Source organism: Hemiscyllium ocellatum, chromosome 3 (assembly GCF_020745735.1).
Source record: "Hemiscyllium ocellatum isolate sHemOce1 chromosome 3, sHemOce1.pat.X.cur, whole genome shotgun sequence".
Lineage (NCBI taxonomy): Eukaryota > Metazoa > Chordata > Chondrichthyes > Orectolobiformes > Hemiscylliidae > Hemiscyllium > Hemiscyllium ocellatum.
Window position 1 is genome coordinate 107654885 of NC_083403.1, and position 24266 is coordinate 107679150.

The 24266-nt window shown below is 43.2% G+C and overlaps 1 protein-coding gene across 1 annotated transcript in view; it reads right to left on the reverse strand.

Annotated features, from left to right (window-relative positions):
- The window catches only part of LOC132835855 (pecanex-like protein 1), a 276852-nt gene that overhangs the window by 92567 nt on the left and 160019 nt on the right, over positions 1–24266 (reverse strand). Inside the window, exon 22 of the mRNA XM_060854954.1 lies at positions 23165–23342. Within this exon, the coding sequence (XP_060710937.1) occupies positions 23165–23342 (178 nt within the window). The remainder of the gene's footprint in view (positions 1–23164; positions 23343–24266) is intronic.

The following is a 24266-nucleotide window of genomic DNA, read 5'->3' on the forward strand; positions in this document are numbered from 1 at the left end:
TCCATTGCTCCTGATGCGGTCTCCTCTACACTGGGGAGACTTGACGCTTCCTAGCAGAGCGCTTTAGGGAACATCTTCGGGACACCTGCACCAATCAACCACACCGCTCTGTGGCCCAACATTTCAACTCCACCTTCCACTCAGCCGAGGACATGGAGGTCCTGGGCCTCCTTCACCACCGTTCCCTCAACACCCGACGCCTGGAGGAAAAATGCCTCATCTTCCGCCTCGGAACACTTCGACCCCAGGGCATCAATGTGGACTTCAACAGTTTCCTTATTTCCCCTTCCCCCACCTCACCCCAGCTCAGCACTGTCCCCATGACTTGTTTTACCTTTCCACCTATCCACTCCACCCTCCTCCCTGACCTATCACCTTCATCCCCTCTCCCACTCACCTACTGTACTCTATGCTACTTTCTCCCCAGCCCCACTCTCCTCTCATTTATCTTTCCACCCTTCAGGCACTCTGCCTGTATTCCTGATGAAGGGCTTTTGCCCAAAATGTCAATTTTACTGTTCCTCGGATGCTGCCTGAACTGCTGTGCTTTTCCAGCACTACTCTAATCTATTCACTGAAAGCAGTCAGGCAGTTGTTAAAGCTGCTGGACCCAAAGAAACAGGTCAAGGCTGATCCTCCTCTCTCTCTGACATCTCTCCTGTAAAACTCTGTGTTGGATTTTACTTTTCATGCCAAAGGTATTTTATGGGGATTGCTGCAAGTATTTGGAACAGCGTAATTAAGTTGGGATGATCTGTTGGGTTTTCGGATAGGTCAAGTTATGCAGTATTCTGTTCTTGTTTGTGTTTTATTTGGGGTAATCTAGTAAATAAATTGTGTTTTGTTTAAAACCAGGTCATTTGACCAACTGCATCCTTCCTGGAATATTCACATAACACCTACTTAAAACAACTAGCCAAATTAGGGTCTGGGCCACCTTTTTGAAATGTTTTGAAAAGGTCTGGCCTGATCCACAACAGATTGGGGGCTCACTGTGGAATTTGTTCTATAGTTCCAAATTGTGATTAGGGTTGGTAGACTCAAAAGCAGCGAGTGGTAGGTGTTAGTTTCTTTTGAGTATTGAATTCAGTTGGTTTAAACAGTGCTTGGGATAGTAATGGCTCTTTCAGTCACCAAGAATTTTCTGGGGGTGGAAGAAGTGACCTTTGGGGATTTGCAAAAGGTGTTTAAGGCCAAGCTGTAGGAATTAGCAGACAAGCTGGAGTTGGAGCTGCCTCCTTCCGTGAGGAAACGAGAGATAATTACAGCAATAGCTCAGCATTTACATTTGCTGGAAATGCCATCAGAATATTTAGAGCTGGATAACATTCAATTGAAAATGAAGCAGATTGAGTAAAGGCAAACGACAAGGAATTACGATTAAAAGCAGAGGAAAGAGAAAAAGGATGAATCGCTTTCGCAGAACAAAAAGAGAGAGAGAGAACAGCGAGAAAATGAGAGAGGAGAAAGCAAGAAAGAGAGGGAATTTGAACTTCAGAAATTGGCACTTAGACAGGAAGGTAAAAACAATGACTGCAGATGCTGGAAACCAGATTCTGGATTAGTGGTGCTGGAAGAGCACAGCAGTTCAGGCAGCATCCAACGAGCAGCGAAATCCAGGTCAGCTTAAAAGGATGGAGATGAAGGCTGAAGGTGAGCTTAGTGACTAAGAGAATGAGGATGAGCAAACCCATGGGAGCCAAAGGCCTGGTGAAAAACTGTTTAAATATATTCAAAGCCTAAATTTGATGACAAGGATGTGGAAGCCGTTTTCATATCATTTGAAAAGGTGGATAAACAAATGCAGTGACCAGTGACCATTGTGGATTTTGTTGATCCAAACAAAACATGTAGGGAGAGCTAGTGACGTATTTGCATCACTATCAGAGGAGGTATCTGGGGCAGATGAGGAGGTGAAAAAAGCCATCTGAAGTGCATACAAACTTGTGCCAGAAGCTTACAAACAACGTTTCAGGAATCTAAGGAGGGACCTTGATCAAACATACATTGAGTTTGAAAGGTTCAAACAAAGTAATTTTGATAGGTGGATAAGAGTATTAAAAATAGAGCAAACTTATGAGCCTCTTAGAGACAATTATTTTGGAGGGGTTCAACACTTCATTTCTTGAAGTAGTGAGAACTCATGTGAAAGAGCATTGACTTAAAATGGCAAGAGACTGACAGCTGAAATGGCTGATGATCATGAGTTGGTCCATAAATCAAAGTTTGGCTTCCAAAATCAGTTCCAATCTGTGAGGGATAGAAATTGTGGAATAGAAAAATCCTCATGTGGAAAGGGAAAGGTAGATCTTGGTGAAAATTATGAGGATAACTCAGAACAGGGTAAAAAGGAAACCCTTGAAAAGGAAAGAGAAGTTAAAAGGTTCTGGTGTTTTCACTGTAATAAAATAGGCCACATGAAATAAGTGTTGGTGGGTTAGGAAAAACACTGGGAAGCAAGATGTAGGAAAACAGGATAAGCCAGTGAGTTTTGGAGTGCTAATGGAAGGCATAGCGAGGCTAGAAACCTGCATCAGAATGTACAAGCTGGTCAGAGGCTGGTTAAAGAGGGTGCACCAGATCTTCTTAAACCATAGAGGTAAAGTTTACTCGGATAGGCCAGGAGCAGCAAATAAAGAGGTTACAATATTAAGAGATACAAGATCCTCTCAATCTCTGATGCTGAAAGAAGAAGAGGTATGTACTGAAGGACTATTGCCAAAAAAGGTGTTAGTAACAGGAATTCATGGTGAGACAAGAAACACTCAATTATGTAAAGTGAGGTTAGAGTGTCCAGTGAAGAGTGGAGAAGTCACAGTAGGAATACTGGACAAATTCTCAGCTCTAGGAATACAATTTGTCCTTGCTAATGATATAGCTGGTTCACAGGTAGGAGTGCTGCTTGCTGTGTTGAAAAGCCAGTGGAAACTCAGGCAGCTGAATTATAGCAGAGATTTTCCTGGGATTTTTCCTGACTATGTGGTAATGAGGTAACAAAGTCACCAGTTGAAACAGGAGACATCAAAAGAAAGAGAACAGATAGGAAGGTTGAAGTGGAATTAGCAGAGACCCTGTTTAAACAAATGGTTGAGACAAATCAGGAGCAGATAGATGACAAAGTAGACATCTTTCGCTCAGATAAATTAACAGAGTTACAGCAGAAAGATGAGAATTTAAAGCAACTGTATCAAAAGGCAGAAACAGAAAAATAATGCAAATTATCCCTGAATGTCATTATCTTAAAAATTATGTTTAATGAGGAAATAGAGACCATCGCATATTCAGGCAGATGAGAAATGGACAGATGTTCATCATGTTGTATTGCCAGTGGTTTATAGAAAGGTGGTGTTGCAGGTAGCACACAAGTTACCTCTAAGGGGTCAATTAGGAATGCGAAAACACAAGCTAAAATACAAAAATATTTTTACTGGTCTGGACTGTAGAAGGATGTAGTTGATGTTGATGTTGCCAGATGTGTCATACTTGTCAGGTAATTGGAAAACCACAGGCAGTAATAAAACCTACACCTTTAATACCTATTCCTGCATTTGAAGAACCTTTTACAAGAGTCTTAATTGATTGCGTAGGTCCCCTACCTAAAACAAAAAGTGGGAATCAGTATTTGTTAACAATTATGGATGTATTTACTAGATTTCCACAGGCCATTCCATTATGCAATTTCACAGCTAAAAGAATTGTAGAGGAATTACTCAAAGTTTTCACTAGATACAATCAGATCAAGAATCAAACTTCACATCAAAATTATTCAAGGACATTATGGACAGTTTAGGGATAAAACAATTCAAATCTATTGCGTACCATCCAGAGTTGCAGGGAGCACTAGAAAGGTGGCATCAGATATTAAAGACCATGTTGAGGGTCCAGATGATTGGGATATGGGAATTCCATTTGTACCTTTTGTGGTCAGAGATGCACCAAATGAATCAAACAAATTCAGTCCATTTGAATTAGTTTTTGGACATGAAGTGAGAAGACTACTAAAATTGATTAAGGAGAAATTGGTAAGCCAGAATTCAGGGACCATATATTTGAACTATGTGTCAAATTTTCAGGAATGATTAAATAGAGTGGAGGAGTTGGCTAAACGGCATTTAAAAGTATTACTGTGTACAATTTAACAGGAAGCAGACAAGAAATCAAAAATTCTCAATTTGCTATTGGAGATATTACTTTCAACGATAGGTGAAGCTTTAAAAGCAAAGTTTAGTGGATCTTATAAAGTCAAAAGGAAATTGAGTAAAGTGAGCTAATTGATAAGGACTCCAGATAGAAAGAAATCTCACAAGAGTGTGTCATTTTGACAGGAAAGGAAAGCAAGCGGAGACTGTATTAGTGGTTGCAACACAAGAGTGAAGAACCAAGTTCAGAGAATTCTGAATTGGACATTCCTCAAATTAAATTGGACAATGACAAAATTGTCAAAAATTTGGATAAACTTTTGAGTTACCTTCCAGAGGAAAATCAAAATGACCTGAAAGAGTTATTATTATCACATGGGGAAATATGTAGAAATAAGATGGGAAGTACTAACCTAATTATCAGAGATGCTATTCCAACTAAGCAACATCCTTTTAGGCACAACCCTCTAAAGTTGGCACAGGTTCAAAAGGAGACTGATCACATGCTCTAAGATGACATAATCAAAGTGAGGTACAGTGACTGGAGCTCACCTACAAGTAATGGTGCCAAAACCAGATGGTGCCCAACAGTTATGTGTGGACGATCACAAAGTCAATGCAGTGACAAAGACTGATGCATATCCAATTCCACGCTTGGAAAACTATGTTGAGAAGGTGTAACAAGCAACTTATATTTCTGAGTTGCACTTGCTCAGAGGATACCTTTGTTAGAAAGAGCGAAGACAATTTTGGCTTTTGTAATGCCTAATGAACTGTATCAGTTTAAAGGCATGCCATTTGGCATGAAAATGCCAATAAGGTCATTGCCAGATTACCCAATTGGGTCATACATACAGACGACTGGGTGATTTTTATCACACATAGAAGGAACATTTGCAATGTTTATCAGACCCATTCGATTGACTTTGGAATGCAGGCTTGGTGATATATCTGGCTAAAAAATCTTGCCAAAGCCCAAGTCACCTTCCTGGGCCATAGAACATAGAACATTACACTGCAGTACAGGCCCTTCGGCCCTCAATATTGCACTGACCTGTGGAACCATTCTGAAGCCTATCTATCCTACACTATTCCACTTTCATCCACATGTTTATCCAATAATCATTTAAATGCCCTTAAAGCTGGTGAGTCTACTACAGTTGCAGCCGGGCCCTTCCATGCTCCTATCACTCTCTGAGTAAAGGAACTACCTCTGACATCCATCCTATATCCATCAAGGATAAAGGGTCTCATTGTCAACCCTATCTAACCCTCTGATCATCTTATAGGTCTCAATTAAGTCACGTCTCAACTTGCTTCTCTCTAATGAAAACAACCTCAAGTCCCTCAGCCTTTCCTCATAAAACCTTCCCTCTATTCCAAACAACATCACCTCTGAACCCTTTCCGAAGCTTCCAAATCTTTCCTATAATGCGGTGACCAGAACTGTACGCAATACTCAAAGTGCGGCTGCACCAGAGTTTTGCACAGCTGCAACATGACCTCATGGCTCTGAAACTCAATCCCTCTACCAATAAAAACTAACACAATGTATACCTTCTTAACAATCCTATCAACAGGGATGGCAACTTTCAGGGATCTGTGTACATGGACACCGAGGTCTCTCTGCTCATCCACACTATCAAGAATCTTACCATTAGTCCAGTACTCTGCATTCCTGTTGTTCTTTCCAAAGTGAATGACCTCACACTTTTCCACATTAGACTCCATTTGCCACCGCTCAGCTCAGCTCTGCAGCTTATCTATGTCCCTCTGTAACCTGCAAAATCCTTCAAAACTCTACTGACTTCAATGTCATCCACAAATTTACTAACCCATCCTCTATACCCTCATCCTGGTCATTTAAAAAAATGACAAACAGCAGTGGACCCAAAACAGATTCTTGTGGTACACCACTAGTAACTGAATTCCAGGATGAATATTTCCCATCAACCACCACCCTCTGTCTTCTTTCTGTTAACCAATTTCTCATCCTAAATGTTAAATCACCCTCAATCCCATGCCTCTATATTTTTTTAAGATTAGATTACTTTACAGTGTGGAAACAGGCCCTTTGGCCCAACAAGTCCACACTGACCCACCGAAGCGCAATCCACCCATTCCCCGACATTTACCCCTTTACCTAACACTGCAGGCAATTTAGCATGGCCAATTCACCTGACCTGCACATTTTTGGATTGTGGGAGGAAACCGGAGCACCCGGAAGAAACCCACGCAGACACGGGGAGAATGTGCAAACTCCACACAGTCAGTCTCCTGAGTCGGGAATTGAACCCAGGTCTCTGGCGCTGTGAGGCAGCAGTGCTAACCACTGTGCCACCGTGCCACCCACCGTGCAGTAGCCTACCATGGGAAACCTTATCAAATGTCTTACTGAAATAGTGAATTTTGAGAAGATTTGCAGCTCAGGTTGAGGTTCTGGGTGTAGGTTTGCTCGCGAGCAAACCTACATCCAGAGCCTTTCCGAAATCCATATACATCACATCAACCGCTTTATCCTCATTCACCTGTTTGGTCACGTTCTCAAAGAACTCAATAAGGTTTATGAAGCATGACTTACCCTTCACAAAACCATGTTGACTATCCCTAATCAACGTATTCTTCTCTAAATGATTATAAATCCTATCTATTTCTTATAACCTTTTCCAACACTTTACTCACAACTGAAGTAAGGCTTACAAGTCTATAATTACCAGGGTTGTGGCTTCTCACCTCTTGAACAGGGGGACAACATTTGCTATTCTCCAGTCTTGTGGCACTATTCCTGTTGACAATGATAACATAAAGATCAAAGCCAAAGGCTCTACAATTTCCTCCCTGGTTTCCCAGAGAATCACGTGATTAGATTACTTACAGTGTGGAAACAGGCCCTTCGGCCCAACAAGTCCACACCGATCCGCCGAAGCGCAACCCACCCATACCCCTACATATACCCCTTACCTAACACTAGGGGCAATTTAGCATGGCCAATTCACCTGACCTGCACATCTTTGGACTGTGGGAGGAAACCGGAGCACCCGGAGGAAACCCACGCAGACACGGGGAGAACGTGCAAACTCCACACAGTCAGTCGCCTGAGGCGGGAATTGAACCCAGGTCTCTGGTGCTGTGAGGCAGCAGTGCTAACCACTGTGCCGCCCTAAATCCTCGGATGAATCCCATCTGGCCAAGGGACTAATCTATTTTCACACTTTTCAAAATTGCTAACACCTCCTTGTGAATCTCAATCCTATCTAGTCTAGTAGGCTGTATCTCAGTATTCTCCTCGACAGCGTTGTCTTTCACCAGTGTGAATACTGACAAAAAATATTCATTTAATTCTTCTCCTATCTCCTCTGACTCCACGCACAACTTCCCACTACTATCCTTGATTTACCCTAATCTTACTCTAGTCATTCTTTTATTCCTGACGTACCTATAGAAAGCTTTAGGGTTTTCCTTGATCCTATCTGCCAATGACTTCTCACGTCCCCCCCGACTCTTAGTTCTCTCTTTAGGTCTTTCCTGGCTAACTTATAACTCTCAAGCACCCTAGCTGAGCTTCACATCTCATCCTAACATAAGCCTTCTTCTTCCTCTTGACAAGAGATTCAACTTACTTAGTAAAACATGGCTCCCTCGCTCAACCATTTCGTCCCTGCCTGACAGGTATATATTTATCAAGGACATGCAGCAGCTACACCTTGAATAAGCTCCACATTTCAATTGTGCCCATCCCTGCAGTTTCCTTCCGCATCTTATGCATCCTAAATCTTGCCTAAATGTATCATAATTGCCTTTCCCCCAGTTATAACTCTTCTCCCCTGTATATACCTATCCTTTCCCATTGCTAAAGTTAGTATAATCGAACTGTGGTCACTATCACCAAAGTGCTCACTTACCTCCAAATTTAACACCTGGCTGGGTTTATTACCCAGTACCAAATCCGATGTGGCCTCGCCCCCTTGTTGGCCTGTCTGCATACTGTGGCAGGAAACCTTCCTGCACACATTGGACAAAAGCTGACCCATCTAAAGTACTTGAACTATAGTATTTCCAATCAATATTTGGAAAATTAAAGTGCCCATAACAACTACCCTGGGCCAGGTTATTAGACATGGACAAATGGCCCCATAGGATACAAAAACAGAGGTGATTGGGGAGTTTCCCATACCACTACCAAAAAGAGCAGTACTACGATTCCTGGGATTGAGTGGATTTATTGAAAATTCATACCAAATTTTAGCAGTGTGGCAGGTCTACTCACTGAACTGCTAAAGAAAGGCAAAAAGTTTCAGTGGACAGTGGACTGTCTGAAAGCATTTGACAGCCTGAAAGCTGTGTTAACCACTGCCCCAGTATTAGCCACACCTAATTATGCAAAACTATTCAAGGTGGTTATTAATGCAAGTGTTATGGGGGTGTCAGTGGTGTGCTCTTGCATGAAGACGATGAGAAGGTAGAAAGTTCTATCGGGCATTTCTCCAGGAAATGGAACATTCATCAGCAGAAATATTCGACAGTTGAGAAGACGACTTTGAGTTTGGTGCTGGTGTCACAACATTTCAACGTTTATGTTACCAGTAACGTATCTGAGACAATCATATACACTGATCATAACCCATTGAGGTTTGTGGCAAAATTTAAGGACAAAAATGCCAGGCTGTTTAAATGGAGCTTGTTGTTACAGTCATTCAATGTGAAAATTGTGCATGTGGCAGGATGAGAAAACGTGATTGCCGACACATTGTCGAGACTGGAACGAGAAATGGAGGCATTCGGTGGCAGGAGTAAAACAGACTGAAACAGAATGTAGTTGTGCATGCTTGTACGTTTATTGTCAATCTAGAGTATGTGTGGTGTAGAGTACTAATAGTTTAAGATTAAGGGGTTTAAAATGAAGCTATCTTTGGATATTGATGGTTCTGTTTTTCATGGGGGGAGGTGTAATGATGCTGCCTCTTTAACAAGGTTATGGTGTCCTTGGCTTTTTTTTAAGAGGGGTTGTAAAAGACTCACTCTGAAAAGTCTGGGCTTGCATGGGTTTGAGGGGCAATTTAATTATAGCTAACAGATACTGCCCCAGGCAAAAGGCTTTTAAGTTTTAGAAAAAAACACTTGTACAATGAAAAGGGAGTGGTCAGGTCTCCCACCCCAGCTTTTGTCTGGTTTGGTTTGGTCTGGCTATTCACTGAAAGTAGTCAGGCAATTGTAAAAACTACTGGACTCAAAGAAACAGGTCAAGGCTGATTCTCCTCTCTCTCTGACATTCTCTCCTGTAAAACTCTGTGTTGGATTTTACTTTTCATGCCAAGGGTATTTTATGGGGATTGTTGCAAGTAGTTGGAACAGCATAATTAAGTTGGGATGATCTGTTGGGTTTTTGGATAGATTAAATTTTTCAGTATTCTGTTGTCTTTTATTTGTATTTCATTCGGTAATCCTGTAAATAAATTGTTTGTTTAAAACTATGTGGTTTGACCAACTGCATTCCTCCATGTTACACTGCACCATCTGTGTTACACCAGCTTAAAACAACTAGCAAAGTTAGAGGCTGGGCCACTTTCTTGAAATGTTTTGAGGGGGTCTGGCCTGGTACATAACAAACTCCTTTTTGAAATAAAACAATGTTTAGCCTTGACTGCTTTCTGTGGCAGCAAAATTCTCCAGGCTCACTCATTGGGTGAAGGAATTTCTCATCATCTCAGTACTAGGTTTGACTTGTAGCCTTAGATTGTGACCCTTGGTTCTGGACTCCCACGTCACCATATCTTTCCTGCATCTGTCCCCTATCTAATCCTGTTAGAATTTTGTAGGTTTCTAGGATATCCCCCTCATTCTTCTGAACTCCAGTGAATACAATCCTAACTGATGCAACCTCACCTCAAATGTCAGTCTTGCAATCCCACCAATCAGTCTGGTAAACCTTTGCTGCATTCCCTCATAGTAAAAACATCCTTCCTCAGATAAGGAGCCCCAAACTGCACACACTAACCTAGGTGGGTCCTCACCAAGGCCAAAATATAATTACAATTTGAGGACATTCCTGCTTTTGTCCTCAAATCCTCTGACCATGAAGGCCAACCTACCATTTGCCTTCTTCACTGACTCATTGACTAGTGTACAAAGACGCCCAGGTCTCATTGCACATTCCCCTCTCTGACTTTATAGCCATTCACATAATATTCTATTTCCCTATTTTTGCTCCCAAGAATGGATAACAACACATTTATCCATATTATATTGCATCTATTATGCATTTGCCCCCTCATTCAGCTTGTCCAAATCACAATAAATCATCTCTGTATCCTCCTCATAGTTCACCCTCCCAGACAGCTTTGTGTCATTTGCAAATTTGGAGATGTTACTTTTGCTTCTTGCACTTATATCATTAATATGTATTGTGAATAGCTGGGGCTCTAGCATGTGCCCCACTAATCACTGCCTGCTATTTGGAAAAAGACTCATTTGTTCCCACTATTTGCTAACCAGCTTTCTAGACATCACAAATTGGGATGGCACGGTGGCTCAGTGATTAGCACTGCTGCCTCACAGCACCAGGGTCCCAGGTTCAATTCCAACCTTGGGCAACTGTCTGTGTGGAGTTTGCACATTCTCCCCGTGTCTGGGTGGGTTTCCTCCGAGTGCTCTGGTTTCTTCCCACAGTCCAAAGTGAATTGGCCAGGCTAAATTGTCCATACTGTTAGGTGCATTAGTCAGAGGGAAATAGGTCTGAGTGGGTTACTCTTTGGGGGGGTTGGTGTGGACTTGTTGGCCCAAAGGGCCTGTTTCCACACTGTAGGTAATCTAAAAATACATTACCCCAATCCCATGTGCTTCAATCATTCATGCTAATCTCTCATGTGGGACTTTACTGAAAGCCTTCTGGAAATCCAAGTAAACCACACCCATTAGCTCCCCCTCATCAACTCTTCAAGTTATATTCTTGAGGAATTCCAGTAAATTTGTCAAGCATTATTTCCCTTTCATAAATTCATGCTGACTGTTTGATTCGGTCACCGCTCAGCTATTAAATCTTCTTTCCTCATTCCTACATTTCTCAGTGTCCATGAGGGTTCAATTTCTGAGTGCCCCTTTAAAGATGAAATTCACAATGTTAAAAATAAATGATTAATATCAGTAAAAATATCATAGATATGCAACATTTTCATTGATGTTGATTTTTGTTGTTACTTTGTTTTAATAGATTGCAAATTCAGCTATTTGTGATTTTGTAGATACAGAAGATTTACTGTAATTTTCCCGAATACTGTCATCAGGCTGACGAGTCTATAATTCCTGGTTTTCTTTGTGCCTCCTCCTTAATAGAGGGGCTACATGAGCTACCCTCCAATTTGCAGAAACTGTACGAGAGTCTACAGAATCTTGGAAGATGACCACCAATGCTTTCACTATTTCACGGCCATTTACTCAGGGATTTTTTTAGATTAGATTAGATTAGATTTACAGTGTGGAAACAGGCCCTTCGGCCCAACAAGTCCACACCGACCCGCCGAAGCGAAACCCACCCATACCCCCACATTTACCCCTTACCTAACACTATGGGCAATTTAGCATGGCCAATTCACCTGACCCGCACATCTTTGGACTGTGGGAGGAAACCGGAGCACCCGGAGGAAACCCACGCTGACACGGGGAGAACGTGCAAACTCCACACAGTCAGTCGCCTGAGTCGGGAATTGAACCCAGGTCTTCAGGCGCTGTGAGGCAGCAGTGCTAACCACTGTGCCACCGTGCCGCCCACGGATATAGGTCATGAGACCCTGGAGATTTATCTGCCTTTAATCACATCAATTTACCCAACACCATATCCCTGCTGATACTGATTTCCTTCAGTTCCTCCCTCTCTGTAAACCCTGCGTCCCCAACATTTCTCATATGTTATTTGTGACCTCCTTTGTGAACATGGAACCAGTGTGCTTTTAGTTAATCAGGCATTTCTTCAAGTTACAACTTCCCCTGTTTCTGATTGAGAGACACCTACATTTGTCTTCACCAATCTGTTTCTCTTCACATTCCTACAGAAACTTTTGCTGTCGATTTTTATGTTCCCTGCAAGCTTACTCTAGTACTCTAATTTTCCGTTCTTCATCAATCACTTTGATCTCGTTTGCTGAATTCTAAACTGCTCCCAATTCTCAAGTCTATTGTTTTTTTTCTGGCCAACTTGTATATGCCTCTTCCTTGTCTCTAATTTCCCTTGTAAGCCATTAGATTAGATTAGATTTACAGTGTGGAAACAGGCCCTTCGGCCCAACAAGTCCACACCGACCCGCCGAAGCGAAACCCACCCATGCCCCTACATTTACCCCTTCACCTAACACTACGGGCAATTTAGCATGGCCAATTCACCTGACCCGCACATCTTTGGACTGTGGGAGGAAACCGGAGCACCCGGAGGAAACCCACGCTGACACGGGGAGAACGTGCAAACTCCACACAGTCAGTCGCCTGAGGCGGGAATTGAACCCGGGTCTTCAGGCGCTGTGAGGCAGCAGTGCTAACCACTGTGCCACCGTGCCGCCCATTGTTTGACCACCTCTCCAGTTTTACTCTTGTACCTGACAAGACTGAACAATTGTTACCTCGTACTCTTTTTGAATGTTTTCCATTGTCTTTCCACCATCATCCATTTAAGTAACATCTTCCAGTCTCTCATAGCCAACTCATGCCGTCATAATTTCCTCTATTTGGATTCAGGACCAGAATCAACTAGTCACAGAATCAAGTATGTCACTCTCCATCTTAACAAGGAATTCTATCACATTACGGTCATTCATCCCAAGCAGCCTTCCAAGAGTAGCTGTTTAATTATTCCTTTCTCATCACACAATACCCAGCCTGTTCTCTAGTTGGTTCCTCAATGTATTGCTCCAGAAAACCATCCAGTAAACACTCCAGGAATTTCCTCTCTACAATACCGTTACTAATTTGAATTGATCAATGTATAATCAGATTAAAGTTACCCATAATTAGAGATATTCCTTTATTGGGTATGTCTCTTATTTCCTGTTTAATGCCATTCTCAACATCACCCCTACAGTCTGTTAGGTCTACATACAAGTCCCACTAAAGTATTCCTGCTCCTTGGTGTTTCTCAACTCTACCCATACAGATTCTAGGAGAAAGTGAGGACTGCAGGTGCTGGCAATCAGTGTCAAGAGTGTGCTGCTGGAAAAGCACAGCAGGTCAGGCAGCATCCGAGGAGGAGAACTGACATTTCAGGCTTAAGCCCTTCATCAGGAATTCAACAGATGGATATAGATTCTACATTGGAGCTACTTTCTTTCCTCACTATTGTGCTAATTTCCTCTTTAACCATCGTTGCAACTCAACTGTCTTTGCCTTTTTGTCTGTCCTTCCTAAGTACTTACACCCCTGGGTATTCCAGGGAGAGCCTTTTTCCAAGTATGGTGATGATGAGCACGAGGGGGCATAGCTTTAAATTGAGGGGTGACAGATATAGGACAGATGTCAGAGGTAGTTTCTTTACTCAGAGTAGTAACGGTACAGAATGTTTTGCCTGCAACGGCAGTAGATTCGCCAACTTTAAGTACATTTAAGTCGTCATTGGTCAAGCATATGGACGTACATGGAATAGTGTAGGTTAGATGGGCTTCAGATGGGTATGACAGGTCAGCGCAACATCGAGGGCTGAAGGGCCTGTACTGCGCTGCAATGTTCTATGATATTCAGTTCCCATCCTTTTTCACCCTGCAGTGAAGGCTCCATAATCCTGATTACAAACACATGTTTGTAATCTATCTGCACAATTAACTTATGTACTTTATTGCAAATGCTCCACACACTAAGGCACAACATTCTAAAGCTTACCTTTTTAGCATTACATATTCTGTTCCCATTATGTTTCACAATGGTCCTGTTTAATCATGGCTCTTGATTTCTCTGTTTATCATTTTTCTTATTCCTCTTTCTGTTTCAACTGGATGTATCTGAGGCTTAACGTGAGGCTTTTCATTAGAAAAACACAGGGAGACTTGAAACTGTTTGAAAACTATTTAGTGTGTTTATGATTAAAGATCGCTTGTGTGCTTAACTGTTTCTAGCTATCCCACCTGACTTTCACCTGGTCAGGTGTGACTGATGGATGTTAAATGGTACAATGCTAAAAGGCACTGAACAATATTGGAATCGAACAGTTCAATTTGTCTGCTAATTGCTATTAATTTGTAAATATTACTGCTTTTCACAATCAACAACTCTGACCAACTAGAGTGTAGCTTTTGTGAAACAGCTGATTGAGGAGGGATTGTTTGTATTAAATAATTATGCATTTCAGTCTTTGTATAGTTGTCTGCATGCGAACTGTGCAAGGTGTGAAGTACAACAGGAACTGACAAACAACAATTCAATGTAATTAGAAGATTGGTGTCAAATGCCAACATTTGACTCCAGAACAATTGATACTGGCACAGGGTACAATTAAAATTAGTCTACTTCCCAGTTTATCTCTCTTTAGAAAAAAACACTCATCTCCTGCACAGAATATTCATCATCATATGCCAGAATGCAAATGATTCACCATGATATCAAGCAAGCACTATTCACCATCAAATCCCACACAGAAACAACAACTTGCATTACTTTAATGCTGTAACAAAATGACTGAAGATCCTTCGTGAAATGTTATATTTAAAAAATGGCTATGAACATTTAGCCAGATGACCAAAAACTTGGTCAGAGAAAGAAAACAACAAGCCTGCATTTAATTAGCATCCTTTTTCAACCACAGATTATCCAATGACAGCCAACGAAATGGTTTTGGAGCACTGTTACTACTAGAGTGTGATAAACACAGCCACCAATTTGTATAACAAGTTCCCACAACCAAAACCTTTTGTTAAACTAGTACTTAACTAGGATTTAAACTAGTAAGGAGGGGGTGGTGGGTGGGGCCCAGGGAGATAGTAAGGAAAGAGATCAATCTGAGATTGGTACAGTTGAAAACATAAGTGAGTCAAACAGTCAGGGCAGGCAGGGAAAAAGTAGGACTAATAAATTAAACTGCATTTATTTCAATGCAAGGGGCCTAACAGGGAAGCAAATGAATTCAGGGTATGATTAGGAACATGGGACTGGGATATCATAGCAATTACAGAAACATGGCTCAGGGATGGGCAGAACTGGCAGCTTAATGTTCCAGGATACAAATGCTACAGGAAGGATAGAAATGGAGGCAAGAGAGGAGGGGGAGTGACATTTTTGATAAGGGATAGCATTATTTGGGGGAACTGAGGAAAAGAAAGGGATGATCACCTTATTGGGATTATATTATAGACCCCCTAATAGTCAGATGAAAATTGAGAAAACAAACTTGTAAGGAGATCTCAGCTATTTGTAAAAATAATAGGGTAGTTATGGTAGGGGATTTTAACTTTCCAAACATCGACTGGGACTGCCATAGTGTTAAAGGCTTAGATGGAGAGGAATTTCTTAAGTGCACACAAGACAATTTTCTGATTCAGTATGTGGATGTACCTACTAGAGAAGGTAAAAAAACTTGACCTACTCTTGGGAACTAAGGCAGGGCAGGTGACTGAGGTGTCAATGGGAGAGCACTTTGGGGCCAGCGACCATAATTCTATTTGTTTTAAAATAGTGATGGAAAAGGTAGACCAGATCTAAAAGTTGAAGTTCTAAATTGGAGAAAGGCCAATTTTGACGGTATTAGGCAAGAGCTTTCAAAAGTTGAAAGGAGGCAGACGTTTGCAGGTAAAGGGATGGCTGGAAAATGGGAAGCCTTCAGAAATGAGATAACAAGAATCCAGAGAAAGTATATTCCTGTCAGGGTGAAAGGGAAGGCTGGTAGGTATAGGGAATGCTGGATGACTAAAGAAATTGAGGGCTTGGTTCAGAAAAAGAAGGAAGCATATGTCAGGTATAGACAGGATAGATCGAATGAATCCTTAGAAGAGTATAAAGGAAGTAGGAGTACACTTTAGAGGGAAGAAAGCATCCAAGGAACAGGAAATTCGACGTTTCGGGCCAGAGCCCTTCATCAGGAATGAGGAGAGTGTGCCAGGCAGGCTAAGATAAAAGGTAGGGAGGAGGGACTTGGGGGAGGGGCGATGGAGATGTGATAGGTGGAAGGAAGTCAAGGTGAGGGTGATAGGCTGGAGTGGGGTGGGGGCGGAGAGGTCAGGAAGGAGATTGCAGGTTAGGAGGGCAGTGCTGAGTTCGAGGGAATCGACTGAGACAAGGTGGGGGGAGGGGAAATGAGGAAACTGGAGAAATCTGAGTTCATCCCTTGTGGTTGGAGGGTTCCCAGGCGGAAGATGAGGCGCTCTTCCTCCAACCGTCGTGTTGTTATGTTCTGCCGATGGAGGAGTCCAAGGATCTGCATGTCCTCGGTGGAGTGGGAGGGAGAGTTAAAGTGTTGAGCCACGGGGTGGTTGGGTTGGTTGGTCCGGGTGTCCCAGAGGTGTTCCCTGAAGCGTTCTGCAAGTAGGCGACCCGTCTCCCCAATATAGAGGAGGCCACATCGGGTGCAGCGGATGCAATAGATGATGTGTGTGGAGGTGCAGGTGAATTTGTGGCGGATATGGAAGGATCCCTTGGGGCCTTGGAGAGAAGTAAGGAAGGAGGTGTGGGCGCAAGTTTTACGTTTCCTGCGGTTGCAGGGGAAGGTGCCGGGAGTGGAGGTTGGGTTGGTGGGGGGGTGTGAACCTGACAAGGGAGTGGTCTTTGCGGAACACTGATAGGGGAGGGGTGGGAAATATATCCTTGGTGGTGGGGTCCGTTTGGAGGTGGCGGAAATGACGACAGATGATACGCTGTATATGGAGGTTGGAGGGGTGATAGGTGAGAACCAGTGGGGTTCTGTCTTGGTGGCGGTTGGAGGGGTGAGAACCAGTGGGGTTCTGTCTTGGTGGTGAGAACCAGTGGGGTTCTGTCTTGGTTGGTGAGAACCAGTGGGGTTCTGTCTTGGTGGTGAGAACCATTTCCCTCCCCTCCCCTATCAGCGACCAGGGATATATTTCCCTCCCCTCCCCTATCTGCGTTCCGCAAAGACCGCTCCCTTCATGACTCCCTCGTCAGGTCCACACCCCCCCACCAACCCAACCTCCACTCCCGGCACCTTCCCCTGCAACCGCAGGAAACGTAAAACTTGCGCCCACACCTCCTTCCTTACTTCTCTCCAAGGCCCCAAGGGATCCTTCCATATCCGCCACAAATTCACCTGCACACACATCATCTATTGCGTCCACTGCACCCGATGTGGCCTCCTCTATATTGGGTAGACGGGCCGCCTACTTGCGGAACGCTTCAGGAAACACCTCTGGGACGCCCGGACCAACCAACCCAACCACCCCGTGGCTCAACACTTTAACTCTCCCTCCCACTCCACCGAGGACATGCAGGTCCTTGGACTCCTCCATCGGCAGAACATAACAACACAACGGTTGGAGGAAGAGCGCCTCATCTTCCGCCTGGGAACCCTCCAACCACAAGGGATGAACTCAGATTTCTCCAGTTTCCTCATTTCCCCTCTCCCCACCTTGTCTCAGTCGATTCCCTCGAACTCAGCACCGCCCTCCTAACCTGCAACTCCTTCCTGACCTCTCCGCCCCCACCCCACTCCAGCCTATCACCCTCACCTTGACCTCCTTCCACCTATCACATCTCCATCGCCCCTCCCCCAAGTCCCTCCTCTATACCTTTTATCTTAGCCTGTCTGGCACACTCTCCTCATTCCTGATGAAGAGCTCTGGTCTGAAACATCGAATTTCCTGTTCCTTGGATGCTGCCTGACCTGCTGTGCTTTAACCAGCAACACATTTTCAGCTCTGATCTCCAGCATCTGCAGACCTCACTTTTTACTCGAATACTTTAGAGGGAAATCAGGAGGGCAAAAAGGGGACATGAGAAAGCTTTGGCAAATAGAATTAAGGAGAATCCAAAGGGTTTTTACAAATATATTAAGGACAAAAGGGTAACTAGGGAGAAAATAGGGCCCCTCAAAGATCAGCAAGGTGGCCTTTGTGTGGAGCCACAGAAAATGGGGGGAGATACTAAATGAATATTTTGCATCAGTATTTATTGTGGAAAAGGATATGGAAGATATAGACTATAGGGAAATAGATGGTGATATCTTGCAAAATGTCCAGATTACAGAGGAGGAAGTGCTGGATGTTTTGAAATGGTTAAAGGTGGATAAATCCCCAGGACCTGATCAGGTGTACCTGAGAACTCTATGGGAAACTAGAGAAGTGATTGCTGAGCCTCTTGCTGAGATATTCGTATCATCGATAGTCACAGGTGAGGTGGAGGTTGGCAAACGTGGTGCCAATGTTTAAGAAGGGCGGTAAAGACAAGCCAGGGAACCATAGACCGGTGAGCCTGACATCAGTGGTGGGCAAGTTGTTGGAGGGAATCCTGAGGGACAGGATGTACATGTATTTGGAAAGGCAAGGACTGATTCGGGATAGTCAACATGGCTGTGTGCTTGGGAAATCATGTCTCACAAACTTGATTGAGTTTTTTGAAGAAATAACAAAGAAGATTGATGAGGGCAGAGTGGTAGATGTGATCTGTATGGACTTCAGTAAGGCATTCAACAAGGTTTCACATGGGAGACTGATTAGCAAGGTTGGATCTCATGGAATACAAGGAGAATTAGCCATTTGGATACAGAACTAGCTCAAAGGCAGAAGACAGAGGGTGGTGTTGGAGGGTTGTTTTTCAGACTGGAGGCCTGGGACCGCTGGAGTGCCACAAGGATCAGTACTGGATCCTCTACTTTTTTGTCATTTATATAAATGATTTGGATGCGAGCATAAGAGGTACAGTTAGTAAGTTTGCAGATGACACCAAAATTGGAGGTGTAGTGGACAGCAAAGAGGGTTACCTCAGATTACAACAGGATCTGGACCAGATGGGCCAATGGGCTGAGAAGTGGCAGATGAAGTTTAATTCAGACAAATGCAAGGTGCTGCATTTTGGGAAAGCAAATCTTAGCAGGACTTTTACACTTAATGGTAAGGTCCTAGGGAGTGTTGCTGAACAAAGAGACCTTGGAGTGCAGGTTCATAGCTCCTTGAAAGTGGAGTCGCGGATAGGTAGGATAGTGAAGAAGGTGTTTGGTATGCTTTCCTTTATTGGTCAGAGTATTGAGTACAGGAGTTGGGAGATCATGTTGCGGCTGTACAGGACATTGATTAGGCCACTGTTGGAATATTGCATGCAATTCTGGCCTCCTTCCTATCGGAAAGATGTTGTGAAACCTGAAAGGGTTCAGAAAAGATTTACAAGGATGTTGCCATGGTTGGAAGATTTGAGCTTTAGGGAGAGGCTGTACAGGCTGGGGCTGTTTTCCCTGGAGTGTCGGAGGCTGAAGGGTGACCTTATAGAGGTTTACAAAATTATGAGGGATATAGATAGGATAAATAGACAAGGTCTTTTCCCTGGGGTCAGGGAGTCCAGAACTAGAGGGCACCGGTTTAGGATGAGAGGGGAAAGGCATAAAAGGGGCATAAAAAGGCATAAAAGTTGCCTAAGGGGCAACTTTTTCATGCAGAGGGTGTTACGTGTATGGAATGAGCTGCCAGAGGATGTGGTGGAGGCTGGTACAATAGCAACATTTAAGAGGCATTTGGATGTGTATATGAATAGGAAGGGTTTGGAGGGAAATGGGCCTGGTGCTGGCAGGTGGGACTAGATTCGGTTGGGATATCTGGTCGGCATGGACAGGTTGGACTGAAGGTCTGTTTCCATGCTATACATCTCTCTAACTCTATGACTAAATGGTTCCAACAGAGGGTCACTCTTTGCTCGGCTGCCGAAGTAACTGAAACAGGAAATGAATTTGCTGGAGAAACTCAGCAGGTCTGGTTGGATATGGAGAAAGAAACAGAATCAATGTTTGCAGGTGTGGAGTGATATTGGTAGTGGAGGAGTGGACTAGGGTGTCCCCAATGGAAATGGTCCCTGCAGAATGCTGGCAAGGAAGTTGAGTGAAATGTATGCTTATCCAAGGCCCAGATCAAGAGAACATTTTATCCTGCAGCATCACTGATAATTGTTATCCTTCTTCATAACTGATAGCATCTAGGAAAATGTGGCATTTATCTTGATGTCAGGGGTGGGGTGGGGTGGAATGGGAGGGAGTTAAGGAGTGAGCAGATAGGTGGAGATGGAGCCCAGAGAAAGAGAGAGAGAGAGGAAAAGTTAGGCATACAAGGAATTTGATAGTAAATATGGGAAGAAGAAATGCCGGACAGGTGGTGATAGGAACTGAAAATATAAAAACACAGGTGAAAATATAGAAACACAGAGACATAGAAGCAAGAGTAGGCCATTTAAATCTTTAAGGCTGCTCCATCATTCAATATGATCATAGCTGATCATCAAGCTCAATACCCTAAACCCCTCCTCCATATTCCTATGATCACAATTTCTATACATCTACCTTCTTCCTGAGAACATAATAGTTATGAAGATGTGAGTGTACTGTACCTTTAAGAGAGTTAAAGGCTAGCAGAGCTACCTGACAGCACCAAGAGTTCTGAATAAGATACAATATAACATGTGATCCAGCTACTGGGATAGCTAGGCTAGCTCATTGCCTGGAGACAAAAACAGATTCAAATTAGGCCAATCAGTTTAAATTATGTCCCGAAAAATATCAAACTCCAATCAAGTTTGAATTGAGTACATTGACGATCTTAAAAGCCAATGGCACAATCCGATGCAGTGGAGATACAATGCGATTGAACATTTGGGAGGAGAACTGCCATTCCACCAGCATGTAGAGACTGCCAGAAAAATAACTCTCTTAAAGATACCTTTATCGATCCATGATCTGTAAAGCATAATCCCTAAGAATAAGAAAAGATGACATAGGAAGATCGAAATAGAAGATCTGACAGCTAGCAGGTCTTGAAAACTTGAACTTCTGGTAAATTTTAATCAGGGAGTTTTATTGGACTAGTATTATACAAGGGAAGATAACAGACAGGTTAGAGGAAGGAGTTGTAAATATTTGTTAGTTAATTATTCTCTGTTATACTTCAAGAAATAAAGTTGTTAATTTTTACTTTAAATGGTATTAGCCTCTCGAATTTTCAGAGATCACTGCACAGGATGAACCTTTTCTGTGTTGCTGGTTTAAATTAAGCAGGGGGGTTTACCCCCATTTCGTAACATAATGTTTTGACCTCAACTACTTTCTGTGGAAGTGAGTTCCACAGGCTCACCACTCTCTGGGTGAAGATATTTTTCTTCTAATTCCTAAAGGTTTACTCCTTATTACCCCCGGGTCTAGACTCTCTCACCATTGGGAACACTCTTTTTGCATCTTGCCAGTTACGTCCTGTTAGAATTTCATATGATTCTTCTGAACTGCAATGAGATAATCCTAACCTCATACATCACTGGGTTTGCTGTGCTGAAAGCAGCACATCTAATAATAGGATGAGAGATTAGGGGAGGGCTAAAGACAAGAAACAAGGTGTTCTGGCCCCAAAATTATTGAACTCAATATTGCGTCCTGAAGATTGCAAGTGGAAAATTAGATGCTACTCCTTCAGTTTGTGCTAAGTCTCACTGCAACATGACAGCAGGCTTGTGACAGAAATGTTGGCATTAGAACACAGTGGTGTGTTGAAGTAGAAGGCAACTGGAACTCGGGTTCATTTTTACAGACGGAGCATAGGTGTTCCGCAAAGCAGTCACCCAGTCGGCATTGTGTCTCTCCAATGTAGAGGAGGCCAAAATGTGAGCGCAAATTGGAGCAGCGTGGTGGTTCAGTGGTTAGCACTGCTGCCTCGCAGCAGCAGGGACCCAGGTACGATTCCAGCCTTGGGCGACTGTGCGGAGTTCGCATGTTCTCTCCATGCCTGTGTGGATTTCCTCCAAGTGCTTCAGTTTCCTCCCACAATCCAAAAATGTGCAAGTCAGGGATAAAATGTAATCGTTTGGGTGGGATATTCTTTGGAGGGTTGGTGTGGACTTGTCGGGCTGAAAGGCCTTTTTCCACTCTGTAGGGCTTCTACATTTAAAGAAATACAGCAGGCTAGATTGAGTGAAGTGCAGGTGGATCGCTGCTTCACCTGAAAAGTGTATTGGGGCTTTGAATAGCGAGGAGGGAGAAGATAAACAGGCAAGTGTTGCATCTTCTGCAATTACATGGGAAGGTACCTTTTGGGTGTAGGGATGCATTGAGAGTGGAGGTGGTGTCTCATAGGAAACAACACCTGCAGAATGCTCACAAGAGACTGGAGGGGATAATTGTTTGTCCAAGGCCCAGATCAAGAGATCAAGTTTTATCCTGCAGCATCACTGATGTCAGCAAGCAGATGCACAACCATTCTCAAAATACTTACAGAGCAAACCAGTGTGTTTGGCAGCAATTGTGAATTAGTATGCAGCTGAAAACCCAACTACACATTATTTTTTCAAATCTTCTTCAGCAGACACTGAATGCATTGAAGGAGAATTCTCATCATTTTAATTAATTTCTTATTGCAGAGGTGTGTATGGGTGTCTCAACAGAGCATGCTTTGGAGAAACAGAATTCCCATTACTCTGTACATGTGGTGTGCAGACATTCCTCTCAGGCTTCAGTGGAGAAAAACAAACAGTTTTACCATCATTACCATGATAGAGTCTAGCTCTGGTTTCCTCCCACAATCCAAGGATGTGCAGGTCAGGTGAGCTGGTCATGCTAAATTGTCCATTGTGTTGGGTGCGTTAGTCAGGGGTAAATATAGGGTGGGTGTGTGGGTGTGGGTGGGTTGCTCTTCGGAGGGTCAGTGTGGACTTGTTGGGCCGAAGAGCCTGTTTCCATTCTGTAGGGAATCTAATCTAATCAAAATAGCCACATGGATTATTCATAAGCATACCATACTCCACAGTCATATCATCACCATCCCACCATATGTTCAAATCATCATCCTCCTCTCAGACTATTCACCATCATTTCTTGCCACATAGACTATTTTCCAATATAGCCACCAATACATGCATGCAGAAGTAGCACTTGCCTTGCTGAATAGAACTGACATCAGGAAGAAATCCAACAAAAATGTCTCAGAGATACCACTGCAGTCAAACCGGAAGAAGAGAACGGTGAAACTCAAAGTTATGTATTGGTACGTTGGATTACAGAAGGATGAGCGCAGTAGCTTCATACTGGCCATGGTCATCATTAAAACATCACAGCTGCAACACAAAATAAGACAATAATTAATAAATGCAATCCATATTGGTTGCCCTCTCATGGACTGTAGTTCCTGCAGCTCCTGACTAAAAAAATCAGAGGGAGTCTATCATTGTGCTGGTGGTGGTCCTCAGCAACTTATTACTGGGAGCTGAGTTAATTGGTTTCAGACAGCTGCCAGTAATCTCAGGAGAAAGTCTCAGCTGTCTGCTAGGAATTATGGTCACTACTAATTTTACAGGCAATCCCACCACACTAAGGTAGGTCTGGGATTGGGATCTCTAGGAAGTGGGGTGGGCAGTCCTAAAGGGGGACATGCCCTTTTTGGGGTGGAGTTGCTCCTAAAGAACCAGACGGTCCACAAAGGAAGTTCCCTTGTCTAACACCAAATCATAAAGTTAAGGCTTCTAGGCCTCCCACATGGAATGTGCCCACCCCCACCATGTTTAAAACACAGTGGTGCCTGGATGAGGGCCTTAACTTGCAACTTAAAGATCTCAATTAGCGCAAGGGCAGGCAGGCAACCTAATGCCTACCAAACCCCATTAAATTTCAGATAGATTGAGGGCAAGTGGGAAGGCAGCAGGAAGGCTACCCACTTGATTTTAAAAGACAGTTCTGAAGAAGGGTCACTAGACAAGAAACATTAACCCTATTTTCTCTCTACAGATGCTGAGTTTCTGTAGCAAATTCTGCTTTTGTTTCAGATTTCCAGCATTTGTAGTCCTTTGCTTTATCATGTTACACTGCAGACATGTGATAGTATCTTTGTTACGTTATAAGCTATTCCCTAATAGAATGGTTGAGTAAAACTCCCTGTCTCTACTACTCTGTTTTACTGCTGAAGTGAACGAACACAACCAACACACCAACATTTTGGTAGTTATTGGTTAAGAGTTTGCTATAATAGCCTGCAATATAGTTCA